General features: G+C 41.3%; 1 protein-coding gene across 6 annotated transcripts in view; it reads left to right on the forward strand.

Moving 5' to 3' along the window:
- The window catches only part of DISC1 (DISC1 scaffold protein), a 431,012-nt gene that overhangs the window by 409,030 nt on the left and 5,318 nt on the right, over positions 1–16,664 (forward strand). For 4 of the 6 annotated variants that reach the window (XM_055234477.2, XM_055234476.2, XM_055234478.2 and 1 more), the window contains one exon: positions 5,415–5,532. In XM_055234477.2, coding sequence (XP_055090452.1) covers positions 5,415–5,532 — 118 coding nt within the window. Of the gene's footprint in view, positions 1–5,414; positions 6,558–9,034; positions 11,961–16,664 lie in introns of those variants that run through there. The other 2 variants (XR_010114822.1, XR_010114820.1) reach the window with 1 other exon arrangement.

Here is a 16,664-nt window from a genome sequence, read left to right on the forward strand (position 1 = left end):
AACATCACATACCAGGAGGACATGATCATTAAATAGACAGCAATGTTGTCCTTCAGTCTAGGCAGTGGGTGTGCCCCAAGGCCAGTGTGAGGGCCCGGGAGACAGGAATCTGTATATTTCTTATCTGCCTCTCATGATTTAAGCAGCTTGCTCTGCTAAGTGTCCCCTGAAGAAAAAGCCACTTCTCTTCTCCCAAAGCTGGAAGAAAGTGAGGCCCTGTGGGTCATATTGCAGTCAGATATGTTGGACTCACTGTGGTATGTCTTCCTGCGGAATTTTCTAGGACATTTTGACTGTACTTGGTGTACACACACACACACACACACACCCCTCAGAATATGTGCCTGTACTGTTCAATAACTTACACACTGAACTAGGAGTCAGGGATCTGGGATTACTGACCAGTGGCGGTGGCCACTCGTTATAATGTCTTTGTTGCACTTCCCAGCCTCATGGCCATAGTGCCCTGCATGGGTAAGAGCTCCCCTCCCTGAGACAAGTCTGGGCATTAGCACTTTAGTGAGCTTCAAAAATCTAGTCAGTCAACTCCCTAACTAGGTACTAGTGAAGATGCACTACCTGCTAGCATTTTGCAGTAGTTTTATCCACTCATGTGAGGTTCTGTGTAGGGACAACCCATGTAAGCCCCCTGTTTTAGTGACTATGGCTGCATCAAAATCACCACAAACTTAGTGATTTAAAAGAGCTATTTATGATATTCGTGGATCTGTAGATCAGAAGTTGGGGTGGGGCACAGTAAGGAGGGTGTCTCTGCTCCACAATGTCTGGGTGTTAGCTGAATGACCTGAAGACAGGGGCTGGGACCATCTGAAGTTTCAGTCCTTCCCAAGTCTGGCTGTTGACTAGGGCTTTAGCTGAGGCTCTCATCCAGACGTCTATAAACAGCCCGTCCATGTAGCTTGGGCTTCCTCACAACATGGAGGCTGGGTTCCAGGGTGGATGATCTGTAAAGACATGTCACCTTTTATGATCTGACGTTGCAGGTCAGGCAGTGTCACCTTCACTATGTTCTATACATTGAAGGAATTTCAAGGGCCATCCAGGTTTAACAGGAGAAGTAATAAACTCTATTTCTCAATGGTGGAGAGGCAATATTCCAGAAAAGTGTGTTGCTATGACCACACCTACACTCTGCCATACCTGGGCATGGCATGGAAATGGCCAAGGAAGTTTTGCCTAGTCCCTGATTTATGGGCTAATAGGCAGGACCTGGGCAACTTTGCAGAGCTGATACCCATGGTTCTTTTTTTTTTTTTTGAGATGGAGTCTCCTCTGTTGCCAGGCCAGAGTGCAGTATTGCGATCTTGGCTCACTGCAACCTCTGCCTCCTGGGTTCAAGCAATTCTTCTGCCTCAGCCTCCTGAGTAGCCGGGACTACAGGCCTGCGCCACCACACCCAGCTAATTTTTGTATTATTAGCAGATACAGGGTTTCACCATGTTGGCCAGGATGGTCTCAATCTCTTGACCTTGTGATCCACCTGCCTGGGCCTCCCAAAGTGCTGGGATTACAGGCGTGAGCCACCGCACCCAGCCAATACCCATGGTTCTGATCCCACCGTGCTCTCTCTGGACAGATTTCTTTGGACAGAACAGAATTTTTCATCAGATTGATAGAAATAAATTAATCTACCCTCTCATCAGCTGCCAATTCTCAGGTTAGGTCTATACTAATTCTATTCTCAAGATTCCAAGTGAGAGCATTATAGTAAAGTAATACATCTCTTAAGTCATATCCACCTGGTTCACATTCAGTATCCTCTCAGTTCAGAATCAGAAGCTTACAGACCAACAACTAGTGGTTGCTGCACGAGCCTGAGAGAGATCCTGTAACTTGTGCCTTGGAAAAACAGCCCCACAAAAGAATGCCAGTCAGATCTTCTCTTAGCAAACATGGTGACTTGAGCTCTCTGAATTTGTTCCCTTATGCTACATTGTTTTTTAATCTCTAAAAAAACTAAAAAAATTTCAGGTAAATTTCTTCCTTTTTCAATATGGTTTGAATTAGGGTTTTTGGTAACTTTTTTCCAAATTTTAGAGATGTTAAAGGTTCAGGAAAGTATAAAGAAGAAAATAAAAATTTCCCATAATAGTGCCCCACAAAATAATAATTATAAATATTTTGATGCTTTGCCTATTTGAGTTATTTCATCATCATTAAATGCTCTTTTATTAAAAATGACTTTAATGGCTGAATACAAATCTAATGTACCAGAACTTATTTAACTATTCCCTTTATTGTTCAACAATTATTTCCTCTTTCCTGTACTTTTAATGCCATCATCTTTGCATGAAAAATCTTATATTTCTATTTGATATATATGTGATAGGCATTATTCCATGCTTATTACAAGGGCTTAATAAAAGTTATTTCAATTTAAATGAACAAATTATTTCTTTTTGATAGATTCCAGGAAGGGAAATTATTGGGTCCTAAGATATGAACAATTTAAAGCGCTTGTTATGTGGTCTGAAATTGCTTTCCAAAATTTATGCCATTACTATCAATCTGCACATAATTTAAAAAGGAAAACAGGCAGGAATTATATGTTTGGGGGAGAAACGTAAAACTGTATTTTAAATTTGTTTAATTTAGCTTTGATTTCATATTTGTTGTAGCTGTAAGATGAAGATTGAGTCATTTGATTTCATTTAAGGGTGTTTTAAATTCCTTGGTTTTCTGTTCTGAGTCTATGCTTTTTCTCTCTTTAAGTGTGTTTTCAGTCATATATATTTTCCTGCTAACACTGTATTTTTCTCCTTCCTGTATGATATGTGGTTTCATGACTGTCAATCATTTTTTCCCAGATGTTGTTTTTCTTAGTGTCTCATTTATTTCATGTGTGATGATGGTGTTGCTCATTATCCAGTGTCTACACTTCCATGTGATCTCCTACCCTCAATTTCACATCTTTGACTGATTATTTTATTTTAGGATCAGTAAAAAAAAAAAAAAATATATATATATATATACACACACATATATATGTATATATGTGTGTGTGTGTGTATGTGTGTGTGTATATATATATATATGTATTTGTGATTTTTATGTATTTGCTGTCTTCTCACCACTGTTATGGTCAATTTTGAGTAAACCTTCATGGGTGCTTCACATTAAACTTCCTTTAATTGTGTCCATATGTTCCCACAGTTGTATGTTATTGCCACTAGATTTCTTTTCTATATACACTTACTTTCAGTAAATGCGTAGAGCTCATTCTGTAGCTTGTAGCTCATTCTTCAATATACTAGACTTCTCCAATATTTACAATAGTTATTTGCATTTCCCATTAGCACTGTTTTATTGTAAGGTACTTGGCCATTGGCATGTAAATTTTAAAGCTAATATAGCAAAAGTCAAATTATATACCTGGATTTAATTGTTATTTGTGGACTCTGATTATAATATTATATAATGCATAATCCCCAAAGACTTTTTAACAGTGACTATTACCGCACCTGGGCATTTTGTTGTTATTGTCGGGTATTCATTGTAGCTTTTGTAGTAAACTTGTAGTTTAAGCTGAATACATATCTTAATAGTTTCCCTTATACAATTTTTTTTTTTTAAGATGGCGTCTTGCTCTGTTGTCTAGGCTGGAGTGCAGTGGTGCGATCTCGGATCACTCAATCTCCGCCTCCTGGGTTCAAGTGATTCTTCTGCCTCAGCCTCCTGAGTAGCTGGGATTACAGGTGCCCACCACCATGCCCAGCTAATTTTTGTATTTTTTGTAGAGACGGGGTTTCCCCATGTTGGCCAGGCTGGTCTCGAACTCCTGACCTCATGATCCACCCACCTCAGCCTCCCAAAGTGCTGAGATTACAGCTGCGAGCCACTGCGTCTGGTCTGCAAAAATTTTTTAGTGTGTCTTCTAAGCTTTTCACTCTTAGTTAAGGAAATATTACCTTTACATTTAAGTTTTAATTCTGAGCTCATTTCTTGCTTCTCCCCCTGCTTTATTCTAAGAATCTCTATCTTCTGTTCTCATTTTCTTAACCTTGTTTATTGTTTTCCTTTACAAGTCTGTGGCCTTCTACATGCCCAGCATTCAACTTGGGGCCCTGGGATGAATGACTAACCCATGGCCCTTACCTCACTTGAGTGGACACAGAACTTATCAGAATGGTTGCACTACAAGGTGAAACTATTATTTGGGGCCTTTGAAGGAAAGGTTGGGTTTCAGAGAAGAGTGGGGAAGAATGCATGGGCAAAAAGAACAGCATGAGAGAGGGCAATGGGATTTGTCCGGTTGGCAAAGCTTAGCTTGCCTTTAGGAGAGTAGAAGGGATACAGCTGAAACGTGGGCTTTGTGCGAGGTCATATGAAGACATATTTAGACTCTGCTCTTGGTGGTTTCGTGCAGGAAAGTGACATAAAGAAGGCCCTTTTCTGGCTCACAGAAATAAGTTTGAAGGGAAAAAGTGAGAGAAGGAAGGAGCTCTACGACTTAACTGTTCATTCATCACATCGATCAATACTACGTGCCTCATGTGCCAGATACTACGCCAGGGGCTCTAGGGCCAGCAGCAAAAAGACATCATCATCCTGCTCCTTTTTTTTTTTTTTTTTTGAGTCGGAGTCTCGCTCTGTCCCCCAGGCTGGAGTACGGTGGCGCAATCTTGGCTCACTGCAAGCTCCGCCTCCTGGGTTTACGCCATTCTCCTGCCTCAGCCTCCCAAGTAGCTGGGACTACAGGCGCCTGCCACTACGCCCGGCTAATTTTTTGTATTTCTAGTAGAGACAGGTTTTCACCGTGTTAGCCAGGATGGTCTCGATCTCCTGACCTTGTGATCTGCCCGCCTCGGCCTCCCAAAGTGCTGCATCATCCTGCTCTTACGGGGCTTAAGCTCCCGTGTGTGGTGGTGGTAGCAGCGGCTGTATATGCAATACACACCTCATGGCACTTAAATTCTAACATTCAGGGACTGTGGTCAGTGCGTAAACAAATGTTCAGTGCCCTAATCAATTCCTGTGTCCTCGAAGGAATATTCCCTTTGTCCTTACAGGTTAGCCCAGTTGCTCCTGTGACCTCTCTCCCCACTTTTTCAGAATCCCTGTTAAATTTTGAATTTGCCCATTGATACAGCTGGAAGATTCAGGGTTTCTGTTTGATAAATCCACTTTGGGACTTGACATACTGGAAGCAGCACTTTGAAATGACCAGACAAGGGAGGTGGCCTGTGGAACTGTGTAGACAAAGCTCATTCTTTGGTCATAACTTGAAATCAGTTCACAGCTTCTCAAGTTTGATCCCCAGGAGAGACACAGGCCCTAGCACAATTCTGACTGAGGTGCAGAAACTGGGAGAGCTCTTTCCATGAAGCTTCCCTTTGTGTACTGTCTGTGTTCACGGCTCTAACAAGTGATCTTGTTTTCCCCCCTCTCGCCAGGAATCTTACATCCTTTCTGCAGAACTTGGAGAAAAGTGTGAAGACATAGGCAAGAAGCTATTGTACTTGGAAGATCAACTTCACACAGCAATCCACAGTCACGATGAAGATCTCATTCATATCCTTTTCATCTTGCAGATTAAGCAAGGCGAAGTTATTTTATAAAAGAAAGTCTTTAAAAGGTAGTTTTTTCATGCCTCAGAAGATGGCAACAAATAGATGCTGCTGTTATTTATAGTGCAGAGCTCCTCAGATCTCTGAGATTATCAGGTATGAAAAGTTTTCGCTCTAGTTTTCAGTAAGCAATTCAGTTATTTTTTTTCTTTTCTTTTTTTTTGAGACAGAGTCTCACTTTTGATGCCCAGGCTGGAGTGCAATGCTGTGATCTCAGCTCACTGCAACCTCCACCTACTGGGTTCAAGCGATTGTCCTGCCTCAGCCTCCTGAGTAGCTGGGATTATAGGCGCCCGCCAGCATGCCCAGCTAATTTTTTTGTATTTTTAGTAGAGACAGGGTTTTGCCATGTTTGCCAGGCTGGTCTAGAACTCCTGACCTCAAGTGATCCGCCTGCCTTGGCCTCCCAAAGTGCTGGGATTACAGGCTTGAGCCACCGCATTCGGCCGCAATTCAGTATTTTTAATTGCTAAATCCAACCACTAAAAATTAAGTTCAGTTGTGCACACAAGGAAGCCAAAGCAAAATGCAGTTTCCAGTGAGTGTAAAGCCGGCTCTGTGTGGCCCTGGTGAAGGAAAACAGTTGCCTGGCTCGTTTACCTGCGAGCTTTTTCAATACCAAGCATCCTAAATCCACCTCTGAATTTCTTTATCTAGCAACTCTACCTAGTAATGGGCAGTAGAGTAACAAAGCAAACAGGACTTTAGATTATTTCCTTTCAACTTCTAACCACGTACACATGGTTGAACTCAATTTAGTCCTTTCTGGTTCCCGGTGATAGAATTTGTTGCACCAGACTTAATATCCTTCGTGTCACACCTACAAACACCTTCATCAAAACTAGCTGCTAATTTAGCAAGATGGCCTGAGAACATACTGGCTTAGGTATGCATCCGTATGAAGCACTCCCTTCTATGTTGATCTGTGGACGCAGTTTGTCACTGGTTAGTTCTGCTGAGAGCAAACAGGTGGGTACACAATGGGTGAAGGGATATGCAGCCCTTTATCCTTTTAGTTATTTAATCACAAGTTGACACTTCTCTAGCTAAAAACACTTCCCTATTCATTCATCTTTCTATTCAGTAGAATGTCTTTTATTGGATGCGTTTGTGGGAAATTTAGCTATTTTGGTCTTTGCTTGTCATTGCTGTCTTACTTTTTAGAACTCCAGTTTTTACCATACTTTGTGGGCCGTGTGTGTGTGTGTGTGTGTGTGTGTGTGTAAGTAGCGTTGAATGGCCAAGGATTAATCTTAGTCACAAATACTCAGATCTGAGATTTAATGATGGATCCAATGCTACGCTTCCTTCCTTGTTATAACTTTACATTTTCGACCTTGTTTATTAAGCTGGGCAGAAAATTTCTTCAGCTTAATCTGCAATGATTTTCACATTGCTTTAGGTAGATTTTGAAGAGCAGATATTCTGTTCTTCATAATTTCCTGCCTCTTAAAAATCTTGTATTTAAGCTATTATCAGAAAGTTTCCCAAAGAAGCATAGAAACATAGAATAAGGATGGCGTTTTTATTTATTCCATGTTCATGGGGTCACAAATCTTTGAGCATGTGTAAGGGGGTATGGCTTCCCCATACCCCCTTATGGGATCCCCATATGGGATGTTCTCCAAGAGCATCCCATTTATACACAAAAAGTTTCAAGGTATATTGATTCAACTATTTTGTAATAAATGCTTGAAGGAATCATTCAGTAACTCCACAGTGGCTTAGATGAATGGGCAGATGACAGGGCACAGAGGAGCAACCCACTGCAGAGAGTCAATGGATGTGAAGGAGTTTCCGGTTCCCCAGCCCGGCAGATGGGCAGTTCCCGAGCGGAATGTACCTCTGTCTTCAGGTAGCAGTTCTGAGGGCTGCAGTCAGGGTTCTGTGCTGGTCTCTTGTTGTGAAATTTTCTAAAAGGTTAGTTTGATTCTGGGGAATTGGATCTTATTTTTACTAGAGCTGGGAGGCAGCTCTAGTAAAGATCCCTGAGAAAAAAGGGGTTAAGCAGTATTTAAACAAGATCCTTTTAGTTTTTCCATAGCTGATCCAAGCCAGATTTAGTAGCAGTGGGATCATGGACAAGTGATAATGCCTCTTTAAGCATTAGGGTTCCCATCTGTAACGTCAGGATAACATACACCTCTAAGGTTTTTATGGGGGTTAAATAAGGCTATATTCACAACGTACATTTAATGTAGCCATGGGTAAGTGCATGATTTTAGGTAGAAAAGTGTTATCCAAGTCCATTTGTCTCACAGTTCTTAGTATGTTAGTCACAAGCTCCAAGAACACCCCATTTATACACAAAAAGTTTCAAGGTAGATTGATTCAACTATTTGGTAATAAATGCTTGAAGGAATCAATCAGTAACTCCACAGTGGCTTAGATGAAGTCATTTAATTCTTTATTATTATTATTATACTTTAAGTTTTAGGGTACATGTGCACAATGTGCAGGTTTGTTACATATGTATCCATGTGCCATGTTGTTGTGCTGCACCCATTAACTCGTCATTTAGCATTAGGTATATCTCCTAATGCTATCCCTCCCCCCTCCCCCCACCCCACAACAGTCCCCGGAGTGTGATGTTCCCCTTCCTGTGTCCATGTGTTCTCATTGTTCAATTCCCACCTATGAGTGAGAACATGCGGTGTTTGGTTTTTTGTCCTTGCGATAGTTTACTGAGAATGATAGTTTCCAGTTTCATCCATGTCCCTACAAAGGACATGAACTCATCATTTTTTATGGCTGCATAGTATTCCATGGTGTATATGTGCCACATTTTCTTAATCCAGTCTATCGTTGTTGGACATTTGGGTTGGTTCCAAGTCTTTGCTATTGTGAATAGTGCTGCAATAAACATACGTATGCATGTGTCTTTATAGCAGCATGATTTATAGTCCTTTGGGTATATACCCAGTAATGGGATGGCTGGGTCAAATGGTATTTCTAGTTCTAGATCCCTGAGGAATTGCAACACTGACTTCCACAATGGTTGAACTAGTTTACAATCCCACCAACAGTGTAAAAGTGTTCCTATTTCTCCACATCCTCTCCAGCACCTGTTGATTCCTGACTTTTTAATGATGGCCATTCTAACTGGTGTGAGATGGTATCTGATTGTGGTTTTGATTTGCATTTCTCTGATGGCCAGTGATGATGAGCATTTTTTCATGTGTTTTTTGGCTGCATAAATGTCTTCTTTTGAGAAGTGTCTGTTCATGTCCTTCGCCCACTTTTTGATGGGGTTGTTTTTTTCTTGTAAATTTGTTTGAGTTCATTGTAGATTCTGGATATTAGCCCTTTGTCAGATGAGTAGGTTGCGAAAATTTTCTCCCATTTTGTAGGTTGCCTGTTCACGTTGATGATAGTTTCTTTTGCTGTGCAGAAGCTCTTTAGTTTAATTAGATCCCATTTGTCAATTTTGGCGACTTTCTTCACAGAATTGGAAAAACCTACTTTAAAGTTCATATGGAACCAAAAAAAGAGCCCACATCGCCAAGTCAATCCTAAGCCAAAAGAACAAAGCTGGAGGCATCACGCTACCTGACTTCAAACTATACTACAAGGCTACAGTAACCAAAACAGCATGGTACCGGTACCACAACAGAGACATAGATCAATGGATCAGAACAGAGCCCTCAGAAATAATGCCGCATATCTACAACTATCTGATCTTTGACAAACCTGACAAAAACAAGCAATGGGAAAAGGGTTCCCTATTCAATAAATGGTGCTGGGAAAACTGGCTAGCCAAACGTAGAAAGCTGAAACTGGATCCCTTCCTTACACCGTATACAAAAATTAATTCAAGATGGATTAAAGACTTACATGTTAGACCTAAAACCATAAAAACCCTAGAAGAAAACCTAGGCAATACCATTCAGGACATAGGCATGTGCAAGGACTTCATGTCTAAAACACCAAAAGCAATGGCAAGAAAAGTCATTTAATTCTAATAAAACTTCTATAAATAGATAGGGATTATTATCTCTACTTGACAGTCGAAAAAAAACAAGGCTTGGGAACGACTTGGCTGACACAAGGTCATTTCTGATGAGTAGCAGAATTTTGCAGCCACAAGCCCCATGGTCCTATTTGGCCCATCAGAAAGCAGCCATTGCCTATAAGTAAATGGACAGGTCTGTTCCATGGAACACACAATTACTTTAAATTTTTAAGCTATAATAAAAGTATTTTACTGATGTTACATTTTTTGAGAATTTCACTGATCTCTGTTGTGATAAGCGGAGAAGCACTGGTTTAGGTACTGAAGTCAGCTCTCTCCCTCCCTCCGATAAAATCTACACCACGATATGGATTTCAACCCAGACTTTTCTTCGAATCCCAGTCTTTTGTTCTGTCACTGATTGAGAATAAATACACAGAAGGTGTCTTTGAATTCATACAAAGTGCACTTAAATTTGAGTGGAACATTACGCCCTAAGATAGAAAGACATGTTTACAAGGCTCTACGGAGGGTCCCCTACACAAACCAAAGCCGTTGTTTCAAATTAGAACTTATCTAGAGATTCAGAGAGGCTGCCAGAATCCTCCAGCCAAACTCTGACTGGTTTGTATTTCCATGTTTGATCAAAGATACAATGCTGAGTGTGGCTGAAAGAAACAGCTTGTTGTCAACAATACAGAAGGATTGCACAGTGAGTGAAGTGTTTTGTTTGATTCCATTAAGCACGCTGCCAGAACCTACTGTGCATGTGAGGTAGAGGGTACCCAATTAATCTAAGTCCACATTGGAATGTGATTAATGTAAGCCCACATTGGACGTCCACATCTGAAAGATTCAAGCCACAGATGCTACCATGGATGTTTATTCTTTGTGTGGAAAACACTCAATTTTTGCATAAACCATGTGTGTGCATAAGGGCTATTAGTGTGGCATCAACAGAGGTTAGGGGTGGGCAGTGGGACTGAGTTCCCAAATAGGTCCTTGTGGCCTCCTGATTTAATATCCGAGTTATGGGCAGCCTCGTGGGCGTCTCCTACTTTTATCAAGAAGACACTGATTGACAAATCCAAGGAGGGAGAGGAAAGAGCCTGTGCCTCTTCCTCGTCCTGACAGGCTCACCAAATTACATGTAGCATGACCAAAGAACAACACAAACCCATCAGCTACTGTGGCAGCGAGTGTCTGAAAAGAGTCTGCACCATTAATTGGGAGAGCTGGTGGTGGAGAGGTGGCTCATGCCTAGTGCCTGAGAAGGGGACAGGAGGTGTGACTTCACGGCCAGTCAAGTCAGGACTTCCAGGAGCATTAGTGTGAGTCTCTAGTGCATTTTCACAGTCATCTGGGGTCCTAATTAGCAGGATGTTTTGAAAAACATTTTGGCTGTGTGCAATGTCTCCTCCACGCTCAAAATGTTGTAACCAAAAACCTCCCAAATTAAGGTGGATTTTTAAGCAGGAATTTTCTCATTTTCTTCCTCCTTCAATTTCTACAACACACTTTCAAAAGAAAAGAAGTACACCTGTGATATGTACATTTTTGGGATATTTCAAAGCCCTCAGGGCAGTTCTGCCTGCCCCTCAGTCATAGACGAGGTAGAGACACTCTGATTCTATTTGCGGTTGTATTTACATCCATGTCTGGGAAGCCCTTATGGAATTCTATTTCTGTGCTTATTTGGAGTGCATGGTGCCCAATTCATTAGTTTTGGTGGTGCTTGAGGGCGTGCTCTAAATACATCCAGGTTTGTGCACAAACACCACAGCTCCGTAGGACCCTTGTTTAGTTCAGCTTTCCAAATTTTAGTTTGAACAGACAAAGGTAACGAGAGTTTTGGGAGATTGTCCTGCCTCCTTGGAGATGTTTTCCACTCCTAGAGCTGAGGGGCTGGAGGAGGGATCATGAGGATCATGGAGCTCAACTCACATAGTTTATAGATAAGAAAATCCAGAGGCTGGCCAGGTGCGGTGGCTTACACCTTAATCCCAGCACTCTGGGAGGCTGAGGTGGGTGGATTGTTTGAGACCAGGAGTTTGAGACCAGCCTAGGCAACATGGCAAAACCCTGCCACTATTAAAAATACAAAAAGTAACTGGGCGTGATGGTGCACACCTGTAGTCCCAGCTACTCCAGAGGCATGAGAATTGCTTGAACCCAGGAGGTAGAGGTTGCAGTGAGCTGAGATTGCACACTACTACATTCCAGCCTGGGCAACAAAGTAAGACACTGCCAAAGAAGGAGGGAGGGAAGGAAGGAGGGAGAGAGGAGAGAGGAGAGAGAGAGAGAACAGGAAGGAAGGAAGGGAGAAAGGAGAGAGAGAGAAAGAGAGAGAGAGGAAGGAAGAAAGGAAGGAAGGAGAAAGAAAAAAGAAAGAGAAAAAGAAAAGAAAAGAAAAAGAAAGAGAAAGCAAGGAAGGAAGGAAGGAGGGAGAGAGGGAAGGAGAGAAAAAAGGAAAAGGAAAAGAGGAAAGAAAAGGGAAGGGAAGGGAGAGGGAAAGGAGAAGGGAAGGGAAAAGAAGGGAAGAAGGGAAGGGAGAAGAGACAAGGGAAAGGAAGGGAAGGGAAAAGGGAAGGGAGAAAAAGGGAAGGGAAAGGAAGGGAAGGGAGAAGGGAAGGGAGAAAAAGGGAAGGAAAGAAGGAAAGGAAAGAAAGAAAGGAAAGGAAAGAAAGAAAGGAAAGGAAAGAAAGAAAGGAAAGGAAAGAAAAGAAAGAAAACCCAGAGCCAAATCTAAAGCTTTGTGTGTGATGGGCTGGTGCAGACATAGTAGTCACAGTTCTTTCCTTAGGCTCTCACTTGGCTTTGGAGTGGGACGAGGAAGAGTTGGAGCTCCACAGTGGGTGGGGGAGGGCAAGGGCATAGACACAGGGCTGTCCTGCTGCTGGCTGAGCACGAGGTGGGCTTGGCACAAGGTAGGCAACACAGAGTTTCCGTGTACAAGCATCAAATCCTTTGAATCAAGTCTTGGGTATAGTCAAGGTTTTCCTCTTTGCTCTTAAAAGACTGTGATCCTCATGGCTTTTCCATGAGCGTCTCCAGTACTAAATTCTCCAGCACTATGGGCTGCAGTGGCTACCCAGGAAGGAATGGTGGTAAGAAGAAATAATGTAGCAAAGGAGCAGCACTTTCAAAGGATAAGAGGGTCCCTTATCCGAAATGCTTGGGACTGGAAGTGTTTTGAAGTTCTGCTTTTTTCAGATTGTGGAATATTTGCATTATACTTACCAGTGGAGCATACCAAATCCAAAAATCCAAAATCTGAAATGTTCCAGTGAGCATTTCCTTTGAACATCACGTCAGTGCTCAGAAGGTTTTGGATTTTGGAGCATTTCAAATTTTGGATTTGGGGGTTTGGGATGCTCAACTTGTACTATTGCTTCTTTTTGAATCAAACTAGGTCAGATGAACCGAAGACCTAAATTTGACTAAGCCTTTGAAAGGCTTACTTGGACACTTCATTGACAGTAAAATACTCAATTGTTTTCTTATAAAAACAGAAGACTCCATCTAAAGAATTCCAGAATCTTTTGCAAATGGTGCCCCAAATGACAATATTGCCTTATCATCTATTCCTGAAGGCACCTGTCCTGCTGTCTTCCTCCTTTGCTAATTGCAAACACAGACATTTTAACAAGTTACATGTTTACCTACCATGTGGATAGTCTATTCCAAGGAGATAAAGAATGGCCTTGGGTTCCAAAGGTGTTTTAATGATGTTAGGATGTTCATCCTTGTGACGTTGTTATAATGAATCTGCTAATTTTCTTAGATACCACAGGTACTTGGTGGCATGTCTGTTACGGGGGGCAGACACTTAGCTACTCAGGTCCCTAAGGCACAGGCCTCATAAGAATTATTCTGCTTTTTTGAGGCCTATTCTTGCAATTAGGTGCAGTTAGCACCTCTATTCCAGTTTTGGAATTTGCCTAAATTTTCAATAGTTTTGGAATTTGCCTAAAATTTCAATTTGCCTAAAATTCCAATTGTTTTTCAGCTCTTTGACAACAATTGAGGTCAAGGTCAAGTGTTTCAATGGCCTTCAACTATGAGCTTATTGGATTAGTGATCAGAAAAATCTCATTATAGCTACTACTTAGCCTTAAGATCTTGCTTAGATGTATCAAATGAGATAGTTTATTTTTCTGTAAGTCAGTGAGAAAATGTTGTAAAACATTTTTTTTTAATTTATGGTTGAATATGAATGCCAGACTTATATCTATTTTCTACTCAGCATCTTCTCTTGGCTAATAAGCTTGTCCAACTTACCCTGTCTAAAATCCAGTTCCTTCCCTCCTCTACCAAAAACACCAAACGCTCATTCCTAGTCTTCTCCTTCTCAATAAAATACAGATATGTTTTTCTAATTATTTGCTCAGATGAAAAATCAGGGCATCCTTCTTGATGCCTTTTCCATTTTCCATATCCCACATCCAGTCTATCACCATATACTCTTGGTTGTATCTGCAAAACACATCCAGAATCTAGCCACCTCCCCTGCCTCCACTGCCACTGCCCTGTTCAAGCCATGATTGGTTCTTGCCTGAACTATTGCAGTGGTCTCCTAACTGGTCACTCTCTGCTTCTGCCCTTACCCCTTTAAATCCATTCTCAGCGTAGCAGCCAAACTGACGATGTTACCCCTCTGCTCCAGGTCCTCCTACGGCTCCTCCCATCTCACTGTGAACACAGCACAGCTGGACATACTATCAACATGGTGCTTGTTTACTTTCTGCTGCACTCATAGGTATTTATGCCATCCATGATGGCAGTGACTTTGATTCACTCCTGTGCTGCTGTGTCCATAACATTTGTTAACACACGGTAGAAACTCAGGAAACATTTGAATGTTTGAATGAATTAAAGAAAGAATGAGGATCTCTCTCTGCACTTTCATTTCTCCCAACTGCTTAACAGGGAAATGTTTCCAGTGGTTTCTTTTATAAACATATTGATTTAAATATGAAAGCAATGCATTTCCATTGTGAATATCACAGAAATATGGAAAATAAAAAAGCTGTTTCCCTCCCAGTGCCTCTTCCTAGAGGTCACTACTTTGTCCTCCTGAAGCCTTTTTCTAGACCTATAAATGGCTTATCTCAATAGTCTTTGTTTGCAAAATTAGGATTATTCCATATAAATTATTCTACAATGTGCTTTCCCCCACCCCATTTTGCATTTTTTTTTTCTGGGGACTTTTCCATTTCAGTACATCCAAAATGCTTTGTAACTCACATTTTGTAAGGGATCGTACAGGCAGGTTGGTTAGAGAGAAGTACTTTGCAAATAAAATGTGATTTTAATTATTATTTTAATGATTATGACCCCCACAGGCTCATTAAATGAGGTTTCTAGGATTTCTGATGTCTAGCCCTGCTTTGACAGAGCCTAAGTTATTTGTTACGTGTGTTATATTAAGAAATAAACCTTAAATCTCATGATGACTCACAAAAGACACTATAATCTCACAAGGAAAAAATATTTCTTTGAACCCTAACCCTATGAGGAAGGTACGAGATTCAGTATTTTACAAGTAGAATAATTAAGCATTTATTGATTTTCCGAGCTTACCATAGCTAGAGAGTTATCTCCTCAAATGCTGGTTTTCTGACACCTCTCTGTGTTAGTGATTTTTGTATGAGCGGCTGATGTGTTAATTTAATTATAGACTAACTTCATCCTTTGCTTTTGTAACTTCTCACTCCTTATTTTTAACCTTTTCAGTGGGTTCTGCCAGTGCCAGAAGTTTTATGAGTTTTTAAAGAAACATCACATTTTGGTTCAAGTTCTCTCTCTAAAAACCTTTGTCATCATTTAGCACATCACAAATAGTGGCATGTAGTCCCAGGCTGCATGTCAAAGGTAATTAAATCTCAGGAGTTTGTCAGGATTCATAAACTGCTTAAGCTCCATGCCTGCTCTTCATAGATGTAGCATGACTTTGTGATTAAATTCCAGTTTGGTATTCAGTCTGGGACCACTTATGCTTTTGCTTGTATAAAGTGGTGTATGTTTTCACGAAAGATTAGCAGAACTATGCAAGAAATGGAAGCAACCAAAGCCTCTTAAAAAAAAAAAAAGAAAGGTAAATATTGGATTCTTTCCTCCCCTGGGCCCCCTCCTACCCAACTCCCATTTTCCTCAAGTTCAAATGCAAGGAGAGAACCCTAGTAGTAAATGCATGTGAATTACGCAAATGATAGAGTCTGGTGAAGCTTCAGGAGGGTGAAAAACTGCCAGAACTTTTCAGGGTGGTTCAGCACGTTTGCTTAGAAGAGGTTCATTTGCATCATTCCCAGGATCCTCTGGAGTTCCTTGTTCAAAAAAGAAAGTAGGCCGGGCATGGTGGCTCATGCCTGTAATCCCAGCACTTTGGGAGGCCGAGGCAGGCAGACTGCCTGAGGTCAGGGGTTCGAGACCAATGTGGCCAACATGGTGAAACCCCATTTCTACTAAAAATACAAAAATTAGCATGGTGGCACACACCTATAATCCCAGCTACTTGGGAGGCTGAGGCAGGAGAATCACTTGAATCTCAGAGACAGAGGTTGCAGTGAGCCGAGATCGCACCATTGCACTCCAGCCTGGGCTACAAGTGCAAAACTCTGTCTCATAAAAAAAAAAAAAAAGAAGAAAAAAGAAAGGGAAAGCTTTCCACAGTGGTTTGTAAGGATGTCTTTTTCTCTTTTTGTTGCATTGACATTGCACTTTGGGAAAACCACATTTAGTGTAGGTGGTCTGTAAACAGTCAGACTCCCTTTCCCAAAGCCCCATTCCCTCCACGTCTGATCTAGTACTGTTGGAGTGGTCTGGCTTCATGTGATGACTTCAGCATATTTAGGTGGTGTCAACATATTTCTACTTTCCCCCTTGGTCCCTGTTGGATGAAAGTAGATCAATTTTCTTGTTAAACCCAACTCTCACCTTGCAATTGCCTTAGAGTTGTTCTGACTACAGGTAAAAAGGGAAAGGATGAACTGGATGTTGTATGGACAGAAAAACCACTGTTGGTTAAACATTCCCATGCTTGAACACCCAGACGAGAACCCGTTTCTTAAGAGAACTACAGCCTTATCTATTACTGTTTGCTAAGTTCTCTATGATTGTTTTCT

The sequence above is a fragment of the Symphalangus syndactylus genome, chromosome 19 (assembly GCF_028878055.3).
Source record: "Symphalangus syndactylus isolate Jambi chromosome 19, NHGRI_mSymSyn1-v2.1_pri, whole genome shotgun sequence".
In the NCBI taxonomy this organism is placed as follows: domain Eukaryota; kingdom Metazoa; phylum Chordata; class Mammalia; order Primates; family Hylobatidae; genus Symphalangus; species Symphalangus syndactylus.